At 51.5% G+C, this 20,440-nt stretch overlaps 1 protein-coding gene across 10 annotated transcripts in view; it reads right to left on the minus strand.

Annotated features, from left to right (window-relative positions):
- The window catches only part of MYT1 (myelin transcription factor 1), a 124,866-nt gene that overhangs the window by 61,352 nt on the left and 43,074 nt on the right, over positions 1 to 20,440 (minus strand). For 5 of the 10 annotated variants that reach the window (XM_080403999.1, XM_080404007.1, XM_080404001.1 and 2 more), the window contains exon 1: positions 15,391 to 17,934. The exons of 1 other annotated variant lie outside the window; for it this stretch is intronic. In XM_080403999.1, the coding sequence (XP_080260125.1) occupies positions 15,391 to 15,523 (133 nt within the window). In that variant the 5' untranslated portion in view covers positions 15,524 to 17,934. Of the gene's footprint in view, positions 1 to 15,390; positions 17,935 to 20,440 lie in introns of those variants that run through there. 4 more of the 10 variants (XM_080404006.1, XM_080404004.1, XM_080404000.1 and 1 more) reach the window with 3 other exon arrangements.

Here is a 20,440-nt window from a genome sequence, read left to right on the forward strand (position 1 = left end):
TACATCTGCTATAGCAAAGTGGTGGGGTGAGAGACAGGTTCCTTAGAGAAAAGATGGTGGGGTGAAGGCTTCATTTCCTCATAAGATGCCTCACTGCATATTTAAACTGAAAGACTAGAAGAAAAACATATCAATCTTCATTTGCTTCCCCCACATATGAGAAAAGAAAAAAGAAGAGGGTAAGATTTTTCTTCATCTTTGTTCAGGCACATTTTTCATGGGAAAGGTGAACCCTGTGTTAACAAGGCAGCAGCGTCCTTCAGTGTCCCACCAGGCAACGTGGGCTCACTGCTCAGAGCACATGCAGCAGCAGTGTCAGGGGTGGGAGGGTGCCTTTTGGAGTGCATCTTTCATATGAATTGAACTTAGAAAAAAATCTCAAATCCAAATTTTGCATCTTCTCTAAGCTGCAAATGCCACCCATGGTCCCTTCCACCCCCTCAGCACCGCCTGCTGGCTGACACCCCTGCATTTTGCAGTGCATGGCTCACACGCACCGCTCTCTGTAGCCACTGCCTGAGGGACACCAACAACCGAATTTGCTTTCCTGCATGGCCCCAAACCCATGGTACAGTGAGATCTTCTCTTCCAGCAGGTAACGTGAGTCTTAGCTTTGATTTAAGGCTGCAGTCTCAGATCCTAGCTGCACCACTGAAGCCCCTTGCACAGCCCCCGGCACTCAGTACAGCCCAACCCAGCCTGAAGCACAACTAATTGCCCCATGCTCCTGCCCAGCCCCTGCCAAGAGAAGACTCATCTGAGCAGACACCCTGTGTACCGCCTGCCGGTTCAGCCTTCCCACATGCAGGAGCGCAGCAGCTATGCATCAAGGTGTTTTTTTTTCAACAGAGATAAATTACAACCTCCGTAGGGATCAAAATACACTGAAAAAGGAGAACCCAGCTACTTCAGCAATTCTTCTCTGCTGCCAGGAGTGTTGGTTTAAGCCCCTCTCAGGGCACAGGAATACTGTCTGTTCAATGCAATTATCACTGTTTACTGTGGCATGGCTATGTTTGGCGCTTCAAATTTAGCTGCCTAAACATGCATTTAATTTAAGATCTAATACCGGATGTTAATTGTATATTGCACAGTAAACGACTGATCATTAAAACATATTAATTGAGGTTTAACAGCTGTGTAATAGATATTACATCTCATACTTATCAGCAAATATGATTTAATAATCAGCTAGGACGGGATGTATGGATAGGAGACTCGGCATGCCCAGCTAGACTGCGGGTTGTTCATTTGCTGACCTAAAGATACTTTTCCTTAGCATGTTTGGAAAGGAGCTTGGTAATCACCAAGCAGATGTTGAGCTTTGATGCTTTCACCTGGGGTGCTTACCTGGACAAGTCCTGAAGAGTTTATAATCTCTATAAATAGAGGAGAAATGAGGGAGCCATGAGCAGTTTCCTCCTACTAAGGCAGGGCCAAGCTGCAGGGACCTGGCCCCATGACCATGCACCGACAGCAAAGCACTGAACCCTGGTGAATGGGGAGCAAATGGGAGACGGTGATCCTCCCCCAGCGCCTGGGGGATCCTTTCAAAAGTGTGCGAGAGTCACGGCCACCCTTTCTAATATAACTTTTATTCACAGCAAGTTGACAAAGATCATTGCCCTCGTTCACCTGAGTGCTCAGTCTCCTGCTGCTCCCATCCCTTGGCTCCATCGTCGTATTCACCCAGCACATCCCTCTCCCACAGCCCGGGACTCGCTGCTCCTCATCCCCACCCCCCTCCCAGCCGTGCCCCCTCTCACTGAGGTACAGCACCACACGGTGCCTTGCCGCACTGCACAGCTGTTTGGAGACCAAACAACTCATCGTACCAGTGAGCTCAATTTTTGATCCCACAGCCCAGACACACATGCAATCCTGGCTTAACCTACTGTGCTACCGAACCACACGCTACAACAAAGTTTATGAAATCTGTGGTGTGCACTCTGATCTTTTACTTTCCGCTTACACACAGGAAAGAGAGTTTTGATTTCAGTTGGATCAAGCCTTTCTAGAGCTTTCACTGCCAAACGGATGCTTGCAGAACAGTGTGTGTTGCTAACACACTAAGCAACAGGCTCAGCACCAGCAGGGCTCAGAGGTGTTCACTGCCAACAGCAAAGCACAGCCTTGCAGGTCCTGGGGGCAGAGAGGGGAGCACCAGGGCTTCCATCTGGCTATGCTAAGGGGAAGAGGACAGGTCACTGCTAGCAAGATGCCACTGTTTCTCCATCCCCAGCCACAGAAACCTGCTACCCTCCTTCCAGCAATTCCTGCAGTGTCCAGGGGCCAGTCAGCAGCCAAGAGAGCATCCCCTGCCTTGGCTCCCTCCTGCATGAAGCATAAGTGACTCAGATCCTCCTTCCCAGCCCCTTGCCACCTCATCCTGTGGCTCATCCTGCTTTGATGTCATCATCTGCCACCTCTGCCCAGTCAGCCCTTGTGACCACCTCGGCCATGCCAGCTCATGCTTTGCTTTGTGATACCTGGCACCTTCGGATGCTTTTGAACTCTCTTTGCCATGTCCTTCATGGGAAAAGGGAATCAATCCTTTCCCACAGCCCTGAGACAGGACATGGAGCAACTGGCAATTAATTGCAAGAAGATTCAGATGTCCCAAACAGAAGGACACGTTGTAATAGGAAGGGAAGAAGCACCAAAACCCTCTCCTTGGAGTGGGAGTGGAGCCCTCACCAGCGGGGTTGACAGCAAGGTACAGGCATCACCTTGCCAGGGGACCCAGTATCCCCAAGCCCCTGTGATGGCCACGCTGCCGCCCATCCCCCAAGGCCCCCTCCCCAGGCCTGCCCAGCAGCTCTGTTCACCTACCCACTAACTGCTCTAGGGAAGGACCAACATTTCGTCCTGTTGCCCTCTACCACCCAGTGCTACAGGAGCCAAAGCCCTCATTGCATCTACAATGCAAAGGAAGCAAATGAGGCTACAGTCCCTCCTCATTAAGAGCAATATTCATGCTCCAGTGTTCACGGCCAGTTAATAAGACTTTTTTATTAGAGCCTTTTTTCTTCTTCTGCAAAGTGGCAGAAGCATACTACACAGCGCTGCAGAAGATATAAAAGAAGGTGGTTTTCACTTTCCATCCTTGTATCGCTTGTGTACCCTTCAAGGGAGGAATAAATGCCGCATGCCCACAGTCACACTGCTGTCTGTACATTGTTCTTAAGCATATCGATCAAAGAGATTAAAGAGTGAATGTTGTTCAACATCCCATCTCCCCCCAGCTCCTTGGGGGAGCTGTCAAAATGCAAAGCCACTCTGAGCGTGGCGAGCAAGGCCACCAATGAGAGGGAAAACAAAGCAGTGAGGTTCTCCACCGGAGAATCCCTTTGGGATTTCCAAAGCACAGGGCAACAGCAGGGCCTGGAAAAGCTCTCAGCTGATGCCGACCCCCTCCAAGAGGAGAGGAAGACCTAAGTCATGGGCTTTCCTGCCTCCTGCCTTCACCCTGCCAGCCACTAAGAGTTGCCCAAAGTGTGAATTTTCTTACTACAAGAAAAGGAAATTAATCTGATTCTGCTGATTAATTCCTTTACAAACATACCTGAGCCTGAACAACAACAGAAGTTTAAGTGGGAAAAAAAAAATAAATCAGGCAAGCCCTGGCTTATCACTGCCAAACGATGAGTGCCAGCATCCCCCCTTCTGCCAGGCTTATCCACAGCGTGGACCACTCCTGCCACTGGCTTCATCTCCAGCATCCATCCTTCTGTGCACACAGAGGGAGCCCTGCTCAGTAACGCTCATCTGCTTGTGCCCAGTGCGTGTGCAAACAGGCATGTAACACGTCAGGCATGCAGGAGAGCATCTCTGAGGAACAGGATGTTGCTTCTTTCTTCTTGCACGTTTCCCTCATTATTTTGTTCTGATTTGGCTTTCCTGGTACCTTCTCTATTCAATAAAAGCCAAATGCAAACCGCATCCCTTAATCTCCGAAACAGCAGCTCACTGCTGAGAAAATAATATAGATGTAACTTCCAGCATCACACACTTTCTTTTCCATTTATATGGAAATGCCGACCTTTCACCCAAGCTATCTCAAAGAAGTATTTCCTTAAAAATGCAAATAGCATGTTGCAGGCAGTTACTCTGGCTGAGTCTTTCTTATATTATTATTATTTCTTTTAACCTTACCAGCACTGTAAAACACAACTGCTAAACTGCACCCCAGTAATAATTACTTTTCATACCAAATCGAAAGCCTCTGCGGAGCCGATGTGTCAAAAGACCAGCAGGAGAATTCAGCGCAGATGGATTTTTAGAGATGGTTTTGGATAAGTGTTGTCTTGGACCAGTGGGAAGGAAGCAGCTCCAAGACACAGCTGCTGCCGAAGGGAATGACCTGATGGCTCAGGGTGAGGTCAGAAGAGCATCTCTCGTCTTGTAAAACACTTTGCATGGTGCTGCTGACACACAGAAGCCCTCAGGAAGGGGAAAACAAACTGAGTGAGCCAGGGAGCTCTGTGTGGGGCGAGCACAGCAGGTATGAGAGGGATGCTGGTGTCAGGCACGGATGCCCTTCCCCACCTGAGGTGGTCTGGGAAGAGCTTTCGGGTTGTGTGTGCGTGCGCGGTGTCTGCGCTGCACAAAGGAGCTCCAGGGCAGCATTAGGACTGCTGAGGCTGAAGATGAATAGTGAGAAGGGTGGCTGAAGAAGAGGCCGGTGGGGAAGCAGCCACAATGAGATGATGCATAAAGAGGAACAAATAAGATTAGGGGATTTCAGCTCCAAGACCCCTCTAGTTCACCTCTCCTTCTCCCAGCCATTGAGAGAAGGGTAAACCTCTGGGAGAGCAGCACAGAGCACCACTGCACAATAGTCCCAATGCCAGCAGCCACGTGCCAGACAGCCCTTGGCTTATATCTCCTCACCCATGGGATGGGAACAGAGTTGTCCCCCTGACCCAGGAACAGAAGCCCACCCCAGCAGGTTGAGGGGTGAAAGGAGGCATCAGCAGCTGCTGCAAGCAAAGCTTCCCCGTTCTCACAGCTGCTTGATGCCCGCACAGGGAAAGACTCCCAGCACGGATGGATGTCAAACAGATCCGGTTGGATGCCTTGACCCAGCTGGGTATTGGACACCCTGCATCCAAATTGCTCCATTATCTGTTCGGAAACAGAGAAGAAGGAAGGTGAGCCTGAGCATTGTGCTTGCAGAGGGGGATACAAGGCTGAGTGCTGGGGAGGAAGACAAATGTAAAAGCAAAGGTAATAAGTAAGGTTCTTTGCATACAGGAATAGCAAGTGAGAAAAGGCAGCTGCAGATGGCCTTCCTGGGACAGGGCAGCACAGCATTTGGCTCAGTACCCATTTCTGAGCAGCAAATATAGATTTCCCCAGTGTGTAGGGAAAGAATAGAAGAAACAGGGGAAATCTGAACTAATCTTTCCTCCGTCATTTTAGTGATCTATAGATTTAGCTGTCAATGACTCTTCCTTCTGGAGCCTTCTGGGCTCCAGACCTCCAGAGATGCCCCAGTGTTGACTGTTACACTCCAAGTTAATCTGAATCTGCTCTGGGACCTTACTTTCAGCCCTGTAGGTTCTGGGCAAAACCACAGAGCTGCAAAAACCCACAGAAGCTACAAAACCCCACATTGCTTCTACCCAAATTTGTCCCCAGCTGGGCACACAGAGGTCTTTGGGGGACACAAACCCTTTTACCCCCAGCACAGGACTGGGGTCCACCAAGAGCGTTTGCTCAAGCAGGTGGTTTTCCAGATGGGGGTTTCTACCATGTGTGACACCAGGTCAGGCAGAGGCGGGGGAAGCTGCCTGGAAGAGCTGGGGAAGAGGCTGGCAGTGCCTCTGACGCAAAGTTAGATGACTAAATGGGCTACTTCCCAGCTGCCAGCTTGTCTTTATGATATTAAGCCTTTCCTCTCTGCTGCCATATAAGAAGTGAAAAGTTGACACGTAAGCATGTGCCATACAGAGTCAGAGAGACAGAAGCAATAAGGCATAAAAGGAGGTGAGATCATCATGCAGCAACGACTCCCCTGGGGTAAGAGGCAGTGCTGCACAGTGCCCGCTGGCTCTCAGTCCCCCACCAGCATCCCCTCTCACGGCACAGGCTCGGCACTCTCACGCTGATGCCCATTTCCACACCAAGCCTCCCAGACCAGGGCCATGCACAGGGTGCCATGCTGCGTACCATGAAATGAAGCAATTAAGCTGACCCTTCAAATGGTTTTATTAAAAAGGAGCCTCCACTGCAGTGCACAACTCTACCAGCAGTAATGTTGCAGCCCCCCAGGATTATCATCGCTGAATGGGGCAGCTGCTGTGCACCACTTGCTTGAAAAGAAGGGGAATCATCAAATATGTTAAGTTTATAGCCCTGCTGGCACCGCTTTTAGTGCTCCTGTGGACCTCATGTAACTGAAATTAAATAGAGGCAAGTGATAACTTTCTGTCCTTCCCAGAGAAGCCTGCATTTGCTGGTGAATACAAAGTTGGGACAACGAGGAAGGATGGGGCAGCAGCTGGGTGCCCTTGGGCAACGCTGTGAGAGCAGCCTTCATCCCCACGTCCAGCCACTTGCACCGGCTGAGCCCACCGCACCACATCGGCTTTGTCCTGATGCCGAGCCAGCCAAGCCCAAGGTCCCCAGCACTGTGCTCACTCCTCACACCCCACAGCCAAGGATCAGCTTGTAGCCCATAAGTGGGAAGTTTCTCTCTCGTCCAAATTCCTCGCTTCCCAGTCCGCCCCTTTCTGCCACAGTGACCTTGCTCTCCCCAGCCATGCTCCTTGCGTGGCGGGCGAGCGCAGAGGGGAGGCAGCCAACCTGCCAGAACCACTTTGCTGCTTCAGGAAAAGCTGCTCCGGGATGGGAGGGAGCCGAAACTTTCTAGGGGATGGGGGAGAGGAGCTGACAACTCCATGCTCCTCTGAGACACTGCAGGCAAAGGTAACTGTTTAGACTGTCATTTTTTTTTAAAGCAACAACAATGCTCTCAGGCACTTTTTTGTTTTTTAATAATAAAAAAATGGAACAGCTCTCTCCAGAAGGCTATTAATCCTCTCCTGTCATTTGTGTTCTTGGAGAGAGCATTTCTCTGGGCAAAAGCAGCGAGTTGCTTGCTGACTAATTACATCAAAATATTGAGGGCAACAAACAAACCTTTAACTCTGCTTGCCAGCAGCTCGCTTGATGCAAAGCTTCAAAGTTATGGAGGAGAAATGTATGCAACAGCAGGAGAAGCTGTGACTCCAGACGTGCTCATGGCCACATCATTTTAGAGGTATAAATTTCCTTTCCTCTCTCTAGAGCCACTGGTTAGGCTAACTTTGCCCAGGATAACTTCACCCAGAATATCACTGCCCCAAGGCTTTTGATTTCATATAAATAAAGACTTTTTGCCTTTTCCAGGGAAAGGAATCAATTTATTTTCTCTCATTCCCACACAAGCATTTGGGTTTTAGTTAAGGAGCAAGGACTGGACACATGTTCCCCAGGAAGGCTCTTGCTTAGGCTTCAAGCCCCACCATAAGATGGTTTTCAAAAGTGCTTGGCTGAAATTAGGCAACTTCTCTCAAAGCCCATCTGACACTGTCACTTATCCCAGCAGTGCACAGGAGCAGCCTCCCCCGGGATACTGCCCTGTCCTGCCCCAAAATGTGCACCGGCCATTCAGCCAGCCGGGGGTTGGACTGTGACTTAATTTCCATCCCACCACTCCGCATTGCCTGTACAGCCAGGATAGGAAAAAACAGTGCTGAAAAAGGAAAGCCCAGTTCTGCATTTCGGTGCTAAATCTGATGTTCTTCCAAGAGGGTTTGGATGTCCAAGAGCTGAAACAAGTGACTCAGATGCAAGCTTTGGCCCCGAACCCACAGCTGCCAGACAGACATTGCTTCCCACCCACTGGAGCTGCCTCTCCCAGGCTGGAGACCCCCAGAGCAGGGAGAGACTCCAGCTCTAAAACATGGGTTAACCCCAGACAGCTGCTGGGGAGGTTTCTCCACAGTACGTGGGTGTTTCTACGCACAGGTAATTGGGTACTCATCACAACCTTTAATAAGCTGCGCTCAGGGAACCCAGCGACAAGCACAAGGCAGAGTTTTTCAACCTTAAATTGTTGGTTTCGAGAGACTGTTTAAAAAAGGAAATTCAAAAGTGCTCGAAGTGTCACCTACAGATTTTGCCAGCAATACCTTGGGGTTTTAAATACCGTGTGCATGAAAGCTCCCCCAGAGCCATCTCTTGTACCTTATAATAATATTCACCAGGGGATCCTCCTAATGCAGGGTTTGAATCCATTGCTGTTGAATACACCCCACTCCTTGGCTTGCAGGGGCATTCAGGTAAATGCACCCACGAGCTGCTGCTCAGAGAGAGGACTGCAGTCCTCGGCATTGATCACAAAGGTCTAAGCACACCTACAAGGTATGAAGGGCTTCCCCAAAGCAGGCACAGACCTGGCTTGTGGATGCTGTCCTAGGGAGAGCCATACGCTGGCCAAATGGTTTCAAGCAAAGGAACGAAGAAACCTGAGTTTCTAGTGCAGTTTATATTTAATTAGAGGAAAGGCAGCTTACGCAGCAGTTTCGGAAACATATTGTCTTACAGCATATTGGATATTTGTATCTTAACAGCTCGACATTGATTTCTTTTATGTAAAGGAAGAGGGTGGATGAGAACTGCGTACCCTAAGTTGTGTTAGCTCCAGAGAGACGCCTGTACTGCTTGGACTAATGTTTAGAGTAATCAAAGGCGTGAACTCATGTATTATGTATGGGAACGAGAGTTTTCAGTCTTCTGCAAAAAGGAATCTCCAGCGTTTGGTATTTTGTTAGCAGGCTGGCACCATATGGCTCTCCCCTGCTGATATTCTTTCACACCAGAACTTTATGTTCAGATGCTTTAGTTAATATTTTACCCAGCAAGCATAAACAAGATGCAAAGATTGCAGTCGACAGCAACCTTCTCTTAAACCATATACCCATGTTAATAGTGTAGACTTCTTTCAGCAAGTAGCTTACTGAACACATGCCTGGCTTTTTTTTTTTTTTCCACCCTCCCTTAGGAGCCCAAGCTGGGCCATTTACTTAACTGCCTTAGCATCAAATAAAACACAAGCAGCAAACCCAAGAAGGACGTTTTCATTCCCTTCCTGCTGTTTTCTGGCTGTCCAAGGCAGCACTTGATGCATGCAGGTGCTGCAGCCATACGAGTTGTATCTGTGCACAGTTTAAGGCTGCATTGCTGCTTGGTTTTCGTTTCAGATGTGATTTTATCTCAGGAAGGTAGAGTTGCCTCTTGTCCACTACTGCAGCCTGGACAGAGCACCAGGCAAAGCTCACAGCCCGCCGGAAAGCCTCACCCAAGCACTACCAGCCTAAACCGACCAAGCAAGACCAACAATACGGAGTATCCAACTTGATGGGCTTTACCAAGACTTGTTTCCCCCCACCCTGCCCCAAGTCAGACACAGAATCACTTTGCAATACTGCAGCTTAGAGATTTAGCTCTAAATATTACAATTAGATTTCCTCCACCCACACACACACCCCTCCAATATTCATATTATTCTTTAATATTCTTAAAACAAATAGGACCTAACAGATGTCTTTCAGCCTGCACTCTTATTAATGAGAATATTGTAAGAATGGAAATCAGGTCACAAATGTTTAATACTTTGTTTAAAAAGTCTTCAGCTTCTTTAAAGAGTTCCGCTAATCCCAACATGACAGATGTACAAGGCAGTTTTGCTTGGGGCAGATTAAAATTCTCGCTCTGATTTGCTCTTTCATTTGGTCTGATTAAAATAACATTGCATTTTTTTTTTAATGTGCTGACTTCAAAATAAAAAAGGAAAGAATAAAAAGTGACCAGTAAAGGCCAGCATGATCACAATAAAAGCAAATTTATTGTTGTTAAGATAAAAAAAGCAAGGCAGAAGGAACTGAGGGACAGCCAGCCCATACCCAGGTTAGCATTAAAGCTCTGTGTTAAAGATAAAAGGGGGACCTTTCCAAACTATGTTTTTCCATTTGAAAGTGTTTATTAATCTATTCTCTCTGAAGCAAAAAGTTCAATGAAAGACAAAGATCAAAAGTATTTTAATTCAGGTGAAAATTATATTTTTTTATCTTTTTTTTTTTTTAACCAAACCAAAATGAAAAGCAGAGTATTGCAGAGTGTGTCACTTCATTATTCTGCTGTAAGATTGACACTTGCTGGGAACAGCCTGGCTGGTAGGACAAAGCGATCTCAGCCACCCTTTCCTCAACTAAACTGTGCGTGATTCAGTGTTCCTCTTTCCTGCCATCCTTTCACACCAGACCACCCTTCCCCGCCCAAGCTTTCACAGCTCCCTGCATTTCCTCTCTCCTATAAAACACAGCGGGCATCTGAGTCACGTATGAACGCGTGCACAGCAATCGATACACCGGGATGCTCCGATCAGATCAGCAGAGGAGCAGGGAGGCAGGATGGAGCCCCAGCCACACTCATCCCACATCTTCTTCCCCACACTCATCTGTAAACAAGCAGGAGCCACGTGAGCCTTTGCCCACTTGGGTCTGCCCCAAAATGGCCACGGCTCCCAGTGCCAGGTCCCTCCAGGGCACTGCTGGACCAGTTTCATACAGGCTTTGCCTCACCAAAGGCTCCCATAGCACTGGTGGATGCAGTGCTTTAAAAAGCAGCCAGAGATGTTCAAAATAGAGTCCCTCAATGGGCAAATCCCTGCTTAAAGGGAGCAAGATTTCACACAAGGATCCCAGGCTGTTAGCCTGAACCTTTCTGGCTCAGAAATCTTCTCTGCCTTCTCATCCCCACCTGCAAAACCACAGCAAAACCTCACAGAAGTGCTGTAGGGATGAATACCCTCAACAATAGAAAACCACTAGTTTTGTATTGTATATTTAGCCATTTTTCCTTAAAATTCCAGCTCATTAATTCTATTAAAAAGTCCAGAAAATCCACAAAACATTTCAAGTTTTTGAGGAGTCACTCCATTCAGGTGTTTTTTAATGTTAACAGTCTTTAAACATAAGTGTCCAACACATGCTTGTGCCTCAGAGATGCCCTCACCCCAGTGTCCACATCTCTCAGGGCAGAAACATCCTCCCTCCCACCCAAGATGCCAGGGCAGAGCAGCTCCAAGAAGCGGAGGGATGCCCTCCTGCACTGCTGCTCTCACACAGGGCTTCCAGCGAACCTGCACGGGCAGGGGACACCTGGAAACTTCTCTTCACCTTCCGTATCTCAGCCCTGCCCCAGGCTCTGCAAGGGAGCCCGCTGCACTGCCAGGCATCCCCTCCGATGAGTTAACCTGCCAAGAGGAGAAACTTGCGTCCTCCAAATAGACATACATCAAGCCCTTTTCTCCCCGGTGCAAATATTTATGTGGAATGTGGGGGTGGGTGGCAGATCTCCCTCCCATCTCTGAAGGAAGCAGAAGGGATGCCCCAGCCCTGCTCTTTGCTGTTACCCGTGACCTGGGTCCCAGATCCCGGAGCAAAAATCTCATGCACATTCCTTTCACTCTAGGAGGAAGGTGTTTCAGGGCATTGCTCCACCCCAGAAACTTTTCACAGCACATGCTTATCACCCCACTTCCCTGTTCACACCACGATCTCCTCTCTAAGGACTAGGTGGGGAATCAAGTTTCTACATTTCAAAGGTAAACAGCCTCAGAAGCGATACAGAGTATTTTAAGATGGGATGTTTCACACAAACATTTGACAGCCTTAAGGGTGTCAGAGACACCGGGGGACTCGGCATCACGCGCCCCAGGAGACCAGCGCTGCTGTGTAGGTGCTGGAGTTATTCTTTGTAGAAACCAGAAAAACCGAGGAAAAAGATGGAAAAGGCAGGAGTTACAGAAAAAAAAAAAAAAAAAAGGAAAAAAAAAAAAAAGGTGGAAAGCATAAGGTTTCCTGACAGCAAGTTCTGTCCTATCAAAACTCTAGAAATACCTGGGAACTGAGAGGATGGGTGGGAGCTAATCCCACCTGATAATGCCTTTCACACAGCTGCTAGAGGGCTATCTCCCAAAAAGACAAATAAACCTGGATTTTGGGGCCACCTCGGCCTCCCTCCTTCCAGGCATCAGCATCCTTCTCTGCACAGCCGGGGACTAAACAGCATTTGCACAACAAATAACTCAAAGAGGGGGGTTGTTAGGGGAAGAAGAGTAACGAGTAGTGGTGTATTCCCAGCTCTGGAAGTTTGCAGTGAGGATCCTCCACCCTCAGCTCCCGTATACGAGAAAGGGGAACAGCTATGTAGTGATGACAGGAGATGTCCTTTGTCATTAAGGAAAGAGCTCTAGCAACTAAGCCACACAGTTTACAGCTGTAAAAATAACTCTTTCCGTTTGCAAACTGACGCACATGCACAAAGCGGAGGGGGGACGGGGTCTTGCCCCCCACTTTGCCATCAAACTCTCACAGCCGACTTCCCAGCGGTAACGCGATGCTTCCCCACGTCTCCCTCCCCTTCCCACGGCTGATTTCATGTCTTCTGGGAAGCCCAGCCCAGCCGTGGATGATTTCTCCTGCACGCTCCGGCCTTTACTGTAAACCTGCTGCTTCCCCCTCCTCGCTCTGCTCTCGGGGGGCAAACCCCCCGAGTTTCGAGTGGGGCAGATGCCAGCACCCCTTGCAAAATAAGAACCCCCAAGTTGCAAAAGGAATTCTCTCCCCCTCACCGGACAGGAAACTGGGGACCATTTTGCATTGCACAAACTGATTTTGGGGGGGCTTGGGAGTACAAACTCACCTGCCCTCCTCAAGCCCTGATGTGGAACCACGGCGGGATTTGGTGAGGAGAGAAGTTTATATTCCTGAGCTCCAAAAGCTGGGTAATTCAGCCCGTTTAGGGTGCATGGCTGGCTTAGGGTGCACTGCTCCCCGCCAGAGCCCACGAAGAGCAGCGTGCCCCATCAAGAAGGAAAGTTTGGAGGCAGCACCCCAAAGCCCAGGTCTCCCCCGGGGGGCGACACTGGGGGTGCGATGGGGGCAGTTTAGCACTGTCTGCTAAAATGGCAGCTGCTCTGACGCCGAGCTACGTCTTGCAAAGTCAGCCCTGCCCTCATCATCTGACTGCCAGGAACCGGGGCCGCTCCGCTGCCGGCTCCCCAGGGGCTCTGCGAGACGGAGGGGGGGGGTCGTGGGGCCGGACCCTCGCCCGCCCGCCCCCGGCCCGCACGTTGCGGCTCCGGACGGGAGGGGCAAGCCCCGGCCCGGCTGGGTTAGCCCCGGCCCCATCATTCCCCCGGCTGGAAGGTACCTGGGCTCGCCGTGCCCCCCCCGCCCCGTCCCTCCCCCCCCCCCCCCTGCCCGGGCCATTAACCGACATGGCCCGGCTCTGCGAAACAAAAGCCGGGGGGAGCTGGAGCGGCTGCCGCTCCGACCCCCAGGCGGCTCTCCCCCTGCTCCGTGTGCCCCCCCGCCCCCCGCTTTGGGGACAAGGGGAGCAAAGGGACTGAGCACCTAGTAGCAGCACCGACCCGGGGGGGGGGGGGGGGCGGTAAGGGAGAGGTTTGAGTTCTTTAAGGGAAGAACCTTTGGGCTTGCCCAAAGACGAGGAAGCACCCCCGTCCCAAATCCCCCAGCGCCAGCCTTGGCAGTGACCTTAAGCACCGTCCCACAGTGGGACGCCCCCAGAAGCCGGGCCAAACCCCGGGTGTCCCGGGGGGGGGGGGGGGCGGGCTGCACTTCTGGCTTTTCTACAGTACGAGGTGCCCCCACCGCCCCCGGGGGCTGCCAGGGGCCGACGGCGGCCGGGATGGGAGGCGGCATCCCGGGGCTGCGCAGGGGACAAGGGGGGCTGCCCGCCCAGCCCCCGGCTCCTCGACGGAACCCCCGGGAAGCTGCCGCCCCCGGCCCGCGCCACCCAGCCCCGGGGGGGCGGTAACCCCCGCTGTAACGGCACCCCGGGACAGAGCCGGACCCGCCGCTGCGGGGTACCGGGACCCCAATTCCGCCGGGACCCACGGGGCAGCTCCCGGCTGCTTTCCGGGCAGGGTAAAGCCAACTTGCGGTAGTTTGCCTACTCTTCTCGCCTTTGTGTGGGGGAACCCGCAGTCCCCTAAGCTACTTGCAAAAAAAAAAAAAAAAAAAAGAGTGAGAGAGAAAGCAAAAATAAGTTCTCCTTGGTCTTCCCGAGGGAGAGGAGGAGGGGAAGGACGGGGAGAGGGCAGGCAAGGTGGACAGGGAAAGGAGCCGAAGGGGCCAAGTTGTGCCCGGGCTCCCGGGCCGCAGCAGCAGGCGATGGGTTGCGCTTTGCAACATGCGCCTGCTCCAGCCTGCGCCGCTCGGGAACAATAAACAGGATCATACAAAGAAGTAGAAAGGCGGCATCTTTGCTTCTGGTTTCTATGACAGCATCAGAGACAAACCAACTATAAACTCTAATTCCTGGATTTCTCCTCCACCCCCACCCCCCCAACCCCCTTTTGTCTGCCATTAATTAAAGTGACCATATGGAAAAGGTTGATAATAACAGCAGATGAGCCAACAAGAGAGGGGGAAAGGGAAAGAAAAAATAATAACTAAAAGTAGCGGCAGGGCGATGGCGAGGATTTGGATTTTTGCACTTGTTTCCAGCGGCTGCTCGGTGCGAGGGGGCTCAACAATAGCGGGAGGAGAGCGGAGCGGTGGCCAGCCTGCGCCCCCCTGCCCGCAGCTCGGCTCGGGGCGGGGGCTGCCATGCCCCAAACCTCCAGCTCCCAGGGGGTTGACTCCCACGACCTGCCCCTTTGTGTAGGAGAGCCTCGGAGGGTGCTGAGCCTCCCTTCGGGCCGCCTCCCTGGGGGGCAGTCGGTCCTACCCGCCGGCAAAGTGCGCCCCGAACTCAGCCTCACTGGCGGGGGGCGATGGCAGCGCACGCACAGCCTCGGGCACCGGGCCCCTTCCCTCCTCTCCCCCCTGCAAATCCCCCGCAGAAGAACAACAACAAACTTTGCTAAAATTGATAAAGAGATTAGCTGAGCAAAGCCTCTTCCGAGCCAGCTAAAAATAAAGAACCCGCAGCTTTCTGTCGTGGTCAATGTACAGAGACAGCCACAAACATGGCACACTCCCCCTGCTCCTCGCTGCTATAAATAGAGAACTCTCAAGTAGTCAATATTGGGGAAGGGGGGGCAGTAAGAGAGGGGAAAAAAAAGGAAAAAAGTAAAGAAGTCTGCCAGTGGCAAAAGCGAGCACCCGGCGGGCGACCTGAGCGGGCAAACGCCAGCCCCCCGCACACGCGTCCACCGGCGAGCAAAGCGCGGCCCCCCCGCCGGGGCGCAGAGCTGCTTAAAGACCGCGGAGCGGGCAACTGCGGACTTGGGCTGGAGTTTCTGTAGTAAAGGGGGCTGGGGGGGGGGGGGGGGGGGGGGGGGGCGGGGGACGCGCGGAGCCCCCGTACCCGCACCGCGGGCGCGCACCGCCATCAGCACCTCCGAGAGCTCCGCGGGCGCGGAGGCCGCCGGCGCCAGCTCCTCCCGGCGCCCGGGAGCGTCTTCTGCTAACACCGCGCACGCTTCCCTCCGGGCACACATCCACCGATCCCGCGGTCCACAAACCCGGCAAGCATCCTCTTCCAGAAATATTCAGAAAGTTTCCCGGCTGAATACGATGTTGTGCTTTTTTTTTTTTTTTTCTTTTTTTTCAAAGAAATCTCCTTTCTCGTCTTATTCAACCTCTTTTCAGTCAGAAGCATAACATGTCCACTAGCGTCTCGCAGCCAGCGAGAGAGCGAGCGAGCAAAGATGGACCTAGGAGCATGATGATCATCATAAAAATCCCCTCGGTTCTCCAGTGCAATTTTCAAAACAACAACCCAGCCTTCGTGCTCTAAAGGCAAAACGCCTGCGTCTGTTTACATCAACTGTGTGCTGCGAAAGCCTTTCCCCTCTGTCTCAATCCAAGGGAGGGAAGCAGGAGGGAAAAAAAAAAAAAAAAAAAAAAAAAGAGAGAGAAGGGAAAAAAAATAAAAGAAAAAAGCCAGCATTATCTGCCTTTGTCAGCGAAAGAACATAATATTGACTTACCTTTCCCCACAGCTATTGTCTGCCCCTTTACAAAATGACATCACGGAAACCAATCATGAAATTTGCATGGGGGAGGTTGTGGGGGGAGAGTTCTTGGAGGGCAGCCCACTTCCCTACACCAGTAACACGCGTGTAAGACGGGTTGTTGGTTTCAATTAAATATCTGATACTCCTTAGTGTGTGAACTCTTAAGCCTGCTAAAGGCAATGTCTCATTTACTTAATGACCGCTCTCATTAATGGAAATGGCACAGAGGGGGCTTGCTGCGCCTTCCCTTTGTAAATACACTACCCATGAACCCTTGGGGTTGCAATATATCTGTTTACTCTCTGAGGTGAAATAAATTTACAGTATAGCATCAAAAAGAGAGAGAGAGAGATGGAGCTGCTGACTTCAGTGCACAGAGAGTTGGGGCTCTCCCAGCCCCACCAGCCCCTCTCACTTCACACTCCCCCCTCCCCAAGACCCGGCAGAAGGTGAGTGATTTTACCCGAGCTGATTCATAATTAATATGCACGAGGCTCGGGGTTCCTTTGATAGCAGCAACACAAAAGGACGGCGAACGCGACAAGCACCGTGCCGTGTCCCCCCCCGCGCATCCCAACGCGTGGTACGGCCCAATAATTCCTAATAGCAGCAAGCAGCGAGTGACAGATGCCCTGGGTTAGCACAGCTCCAGCGAAAGTACTTTACAATATTTATTGGTGGTTAGGAAGATGACCTATCACCATAAAGAACAGACTGGGAAATTTATCGCCTCTATGAACCTGGAAGTATTGCATATTAGCTGATATACATATTCAAAAGCGAGTGGTTAAAAGGTGTATAAATATTTTTTTTTTCTTCCCCTTCAAAAAAATAATAAAATAAATGACACAACGTATTCCCAGCAGACATCGCCTCACCCCGGGAAGGACGGATCGTGGCTCAGGCAGTTACGTTTTGGGTTTCGTGATGGGAAGGAGAATAACCTAATGAAGTCCTAAAAGAAAGCGGTGACTCAAATAGTTTGGAGATTGTTTCTAAGTGAGAAAAGTACGTGTTCTTGCAACATGTTTCTCCTCCTCCCAGAAAGAGCTACACTTCCCAGGCACTAGCATCATCTTTCCTTGAAAATGCTTCTGTTTGGCAGAGGTCTGGTCACCCCAGGAGGAGAAAGCCCTCGCCAAGCTGGAGGGAGGGACTCTGGGGAGAGACCCCGGCACCGTGCAGAAGGAAGGGCATTAGCACGTCCCCATCCCCCGGTCCCGTGTCCCGCCCTGCCAGACAGGAGCATTGGCACTTGGGTTGCAACTTTTCAGAGACAGTGAGGGAAAACACAGGCATGATGCAGCCCCGGGGGGCGGGGGGGGGGGGGGGGGAGCGGTGGTGTCACCTTTCTACCCAACGCTTTTTCCTGCACCCTCACACCACCTCAACATCACCGAGATGATTAAGACTTCACCATCATCTTCATGAAGATTTGCAAAAAGGTGCAGGACTGCACAAACGGACAGAAACCCCAGGAGCCTTTAGAGAGCTGCGAGAGCAGAGGCAGAGCCTGGCAAGGGAGGTTGATTCCTCCTGAGGATGCACTCTCCTGTGGGAAACTCCAGCCCCAGAGCTGCGGGAGCCCCAGCCACCCCTCTCCAGCTCCCTCCCACCCTGGCGAGGTTGGGTGCAGGCAGGAGGGAGAAGCCCCTCAAGCTGCCCGAGGTTTCAGCCCACGTGTGTTATTAGCTGTGTTGGACACCTGCCTGGCAGCGCAGGCTTGAGCAAGCTGCCTGCAACCCCACTGCACCCACGGACCATTACAGGGTGCACAGCAGGGGAGAGGGATTTCATTCCCCATTTCAGGCATGGTTTTTTTTTGAGGAGAGGGTGACAGAAATCCTAATTTTAAACTGTTGAGGCTGCTTTGGAGATTCTTATGATGCCCATTTCTAGGAGCACACCAGGCTTGCAAGCCATAAGCCATTAACATAAAGGAGGTATTCAGCAGAGAGTACTCCTGAAAAGCCGTTTTCTATCTCCTTTGGACACACCACGAAGACAGGGATATTTTACATCCTAAACCTTTGGCATTCAGAAATTCTATTAAACTCTTATCTGCAGGCAGCAGGCCTAGTGCTACACTGCATCTCCATTGTTCTGCACCCACGATAGAATCAAAGGGAGGGCTGGGTGTACTCAGCTCCTCTCTGCTCACAATGCTGCCTGGTCCTCTTCTCCGCTATTTCATTTAGAGATGTAATGCTAAAACTTGAGAAACAAAAAGCACAATAGATAGACTAGAAGGCAGGAGGGAAATGTGTTTACTCACGTGTTTCCACATAAATTTGTGGACACGCACACGGCACGGGTGGGAATACACACATGTGCAAATCTACCTGTGCCACTCTGAGTGGTAGCACAGATGAATTTTATTATTGCTGTTGTTGCAGTTATTAACATGACAAACCAAGGAGCCCCGAGGCAGCTGACAGCTTTGATATCATTCTACTAAGCTCCGGGTTCTGAAAGGGTCCTTGGTTTTCCTTTGTTCCCAAACTCGCCGGATTTCCCCTTCACCTCCTCTCCAAACCTCCCCAAAACGCTGCCGCCAGCCGGCACCTTACCCGCAGTTTCTCATTCCCATCAACTTCAGCAGACGGCAGGAATTCCCAGCTCGCAGCCCCAACACACCCCCCCCGCCCCATACACACACACCAGCCAAGGGTAAGCCCCCCCCAGCCCCCTCTGGCCCAGCCGGAGGAGCCCGCGGGGAGCGCTGCCACGCGTGGGTTCTGCCGGCGGGTCAGCACCACGGCGGCGGACAGCTCCGCCCGCCCCGCCCCGCCCCCGCCCCCTTCCCGGCCGCTTCCCGGCCTTTTAAGCCTTTTCCGACCATTTTGGTGTTTCCAAGCTCTACAGAGTTCACTTCCCAGCTGTTCGCAGGGAGAACGACTGTGTCTTCCCAGGTCTGAAGGAGCTGCCGCTTCCCTGAAGGCAGCGGAACAGCGCAGAGGTGTAAAATAAGCGTCCGCCTGTTCTCTCCCTCGGAGCGTGGTTTGGGACAGGCGCCCCGAGGGTCGCTGCCTGCCTGGTGTCCACAGAACCCAATGCCAACAGGATTTAAAAAGTAAATTCCCTTCACACACACCCCACAGCCCCCATGCAATTTGATTTTTTTAATTAATTTTTTTATCTTACTAAATGATTCATCCAAAAACATGAGTGTAAAGTTTGAGATTATTTAAAATAAAACTGCATTTGTGTAAATACAGGCACTGTGCTGCATTTCACTGGCTTCTTTGAGTCTGTTTCAAAGAAAATTAGATCTCAAACTTTATGCATTTGTAATTGGCACCAACTTCTCCGGTTACCAGCTGGGGGTGAAAGATTTTTTTTTCCCCCCTCCTTGTTTCTTTCTGAAAGCTTCTATGCAGATGGGCTGGCTGCCTTAATGCCTCAGACTACAATTAGTGCTGTTGTATGCCGAATAGAAATGGCCAGCATTAATATTGTATATGGAACAGCTGAAGGGTTGCGAAGAAACCTGCCCACTACAGGCCCCTGGCAGATGGAACAACAGGCACAAAAAAACTTTTAATAACCCTTTACTCACTCTGCAGCGCGCCCCTTCTCCCCGGTTTGGGCGGTTCCTTCCCGAAGAGGCAACGTCTTTGTCTGACCCAAACCTAGAGCTCTTTTTCCCCGAAGAACAGCAGTCGGAGCAATCCCCATCTTTTGCAAAAGGCACCTCGCATTATCCCCAAAGTTCCTCCTTCGTGCTTCGGGTAAAGCAGGTACTGAAACACCCGGCTCGACAGCCACGAACTAACTTTTTATTTAACAACATCCCACTCGCCCCTTTATTACCCAGCAACGCTCAAGAGTGGGAAGAAAAAACAAATTAATCTGCAAAAGCAAACCAAGCACCCCGTCCCCAGCAGAACTGGGACTAGAAGCGGCAGAAAACAGGATTTTCTCCTCACCCCCACCTCCCCTCCCCTCCTCGTCCTTTGTAATTCGGTGAAACCGTCGGCAGCGGGGACAAAGCCACGCCGGTGCCCGGGAGCAAAGCGCCGGGGCCGGGCACTCCCCGCCTCCCCCCCAGCACCTGTAGCCCTTAGCAGCTGAGCCGGGGCGGGGGGGCGGGGAGGGAAATGGGACCGGGACCTCGCTCACTAAACACAGACACGGGGAACCTGCGCTCCGAAACACACTTGAGAGCCTCTTTCCACCGTGCTGTTGGGGGGAAATCCAGCATAAAACAAGGGGGAACAGGCTGGTTCGCGATGCCCACCCCCGGCCGACTGACTGACCCCCTTTGCCAAGGCGTGGCTTAGGCAGAGTTAAGATGCTCAAGTGCTTTAGAGGAGACAGAAGGCGGGGGTGGGGGACGCTCTCAGGACCCCACCCCGCACTCAGGATGCCCCCCCCCAACACCGAACGGCTACGAAC

The sequence above is a fragment of the Falco punctatus genome (assembly GCF_963210335.1).
Source record: "Falco punctatus genome assembly, chromosome: 10".
In the NCBI taxonomy this organism is placed as follows: domain Eukaryota; kingdom Metazoa; phylum Chordata; class Aves; order Falconiformes; family Falconidae; genus Falco; species Falco punctatus.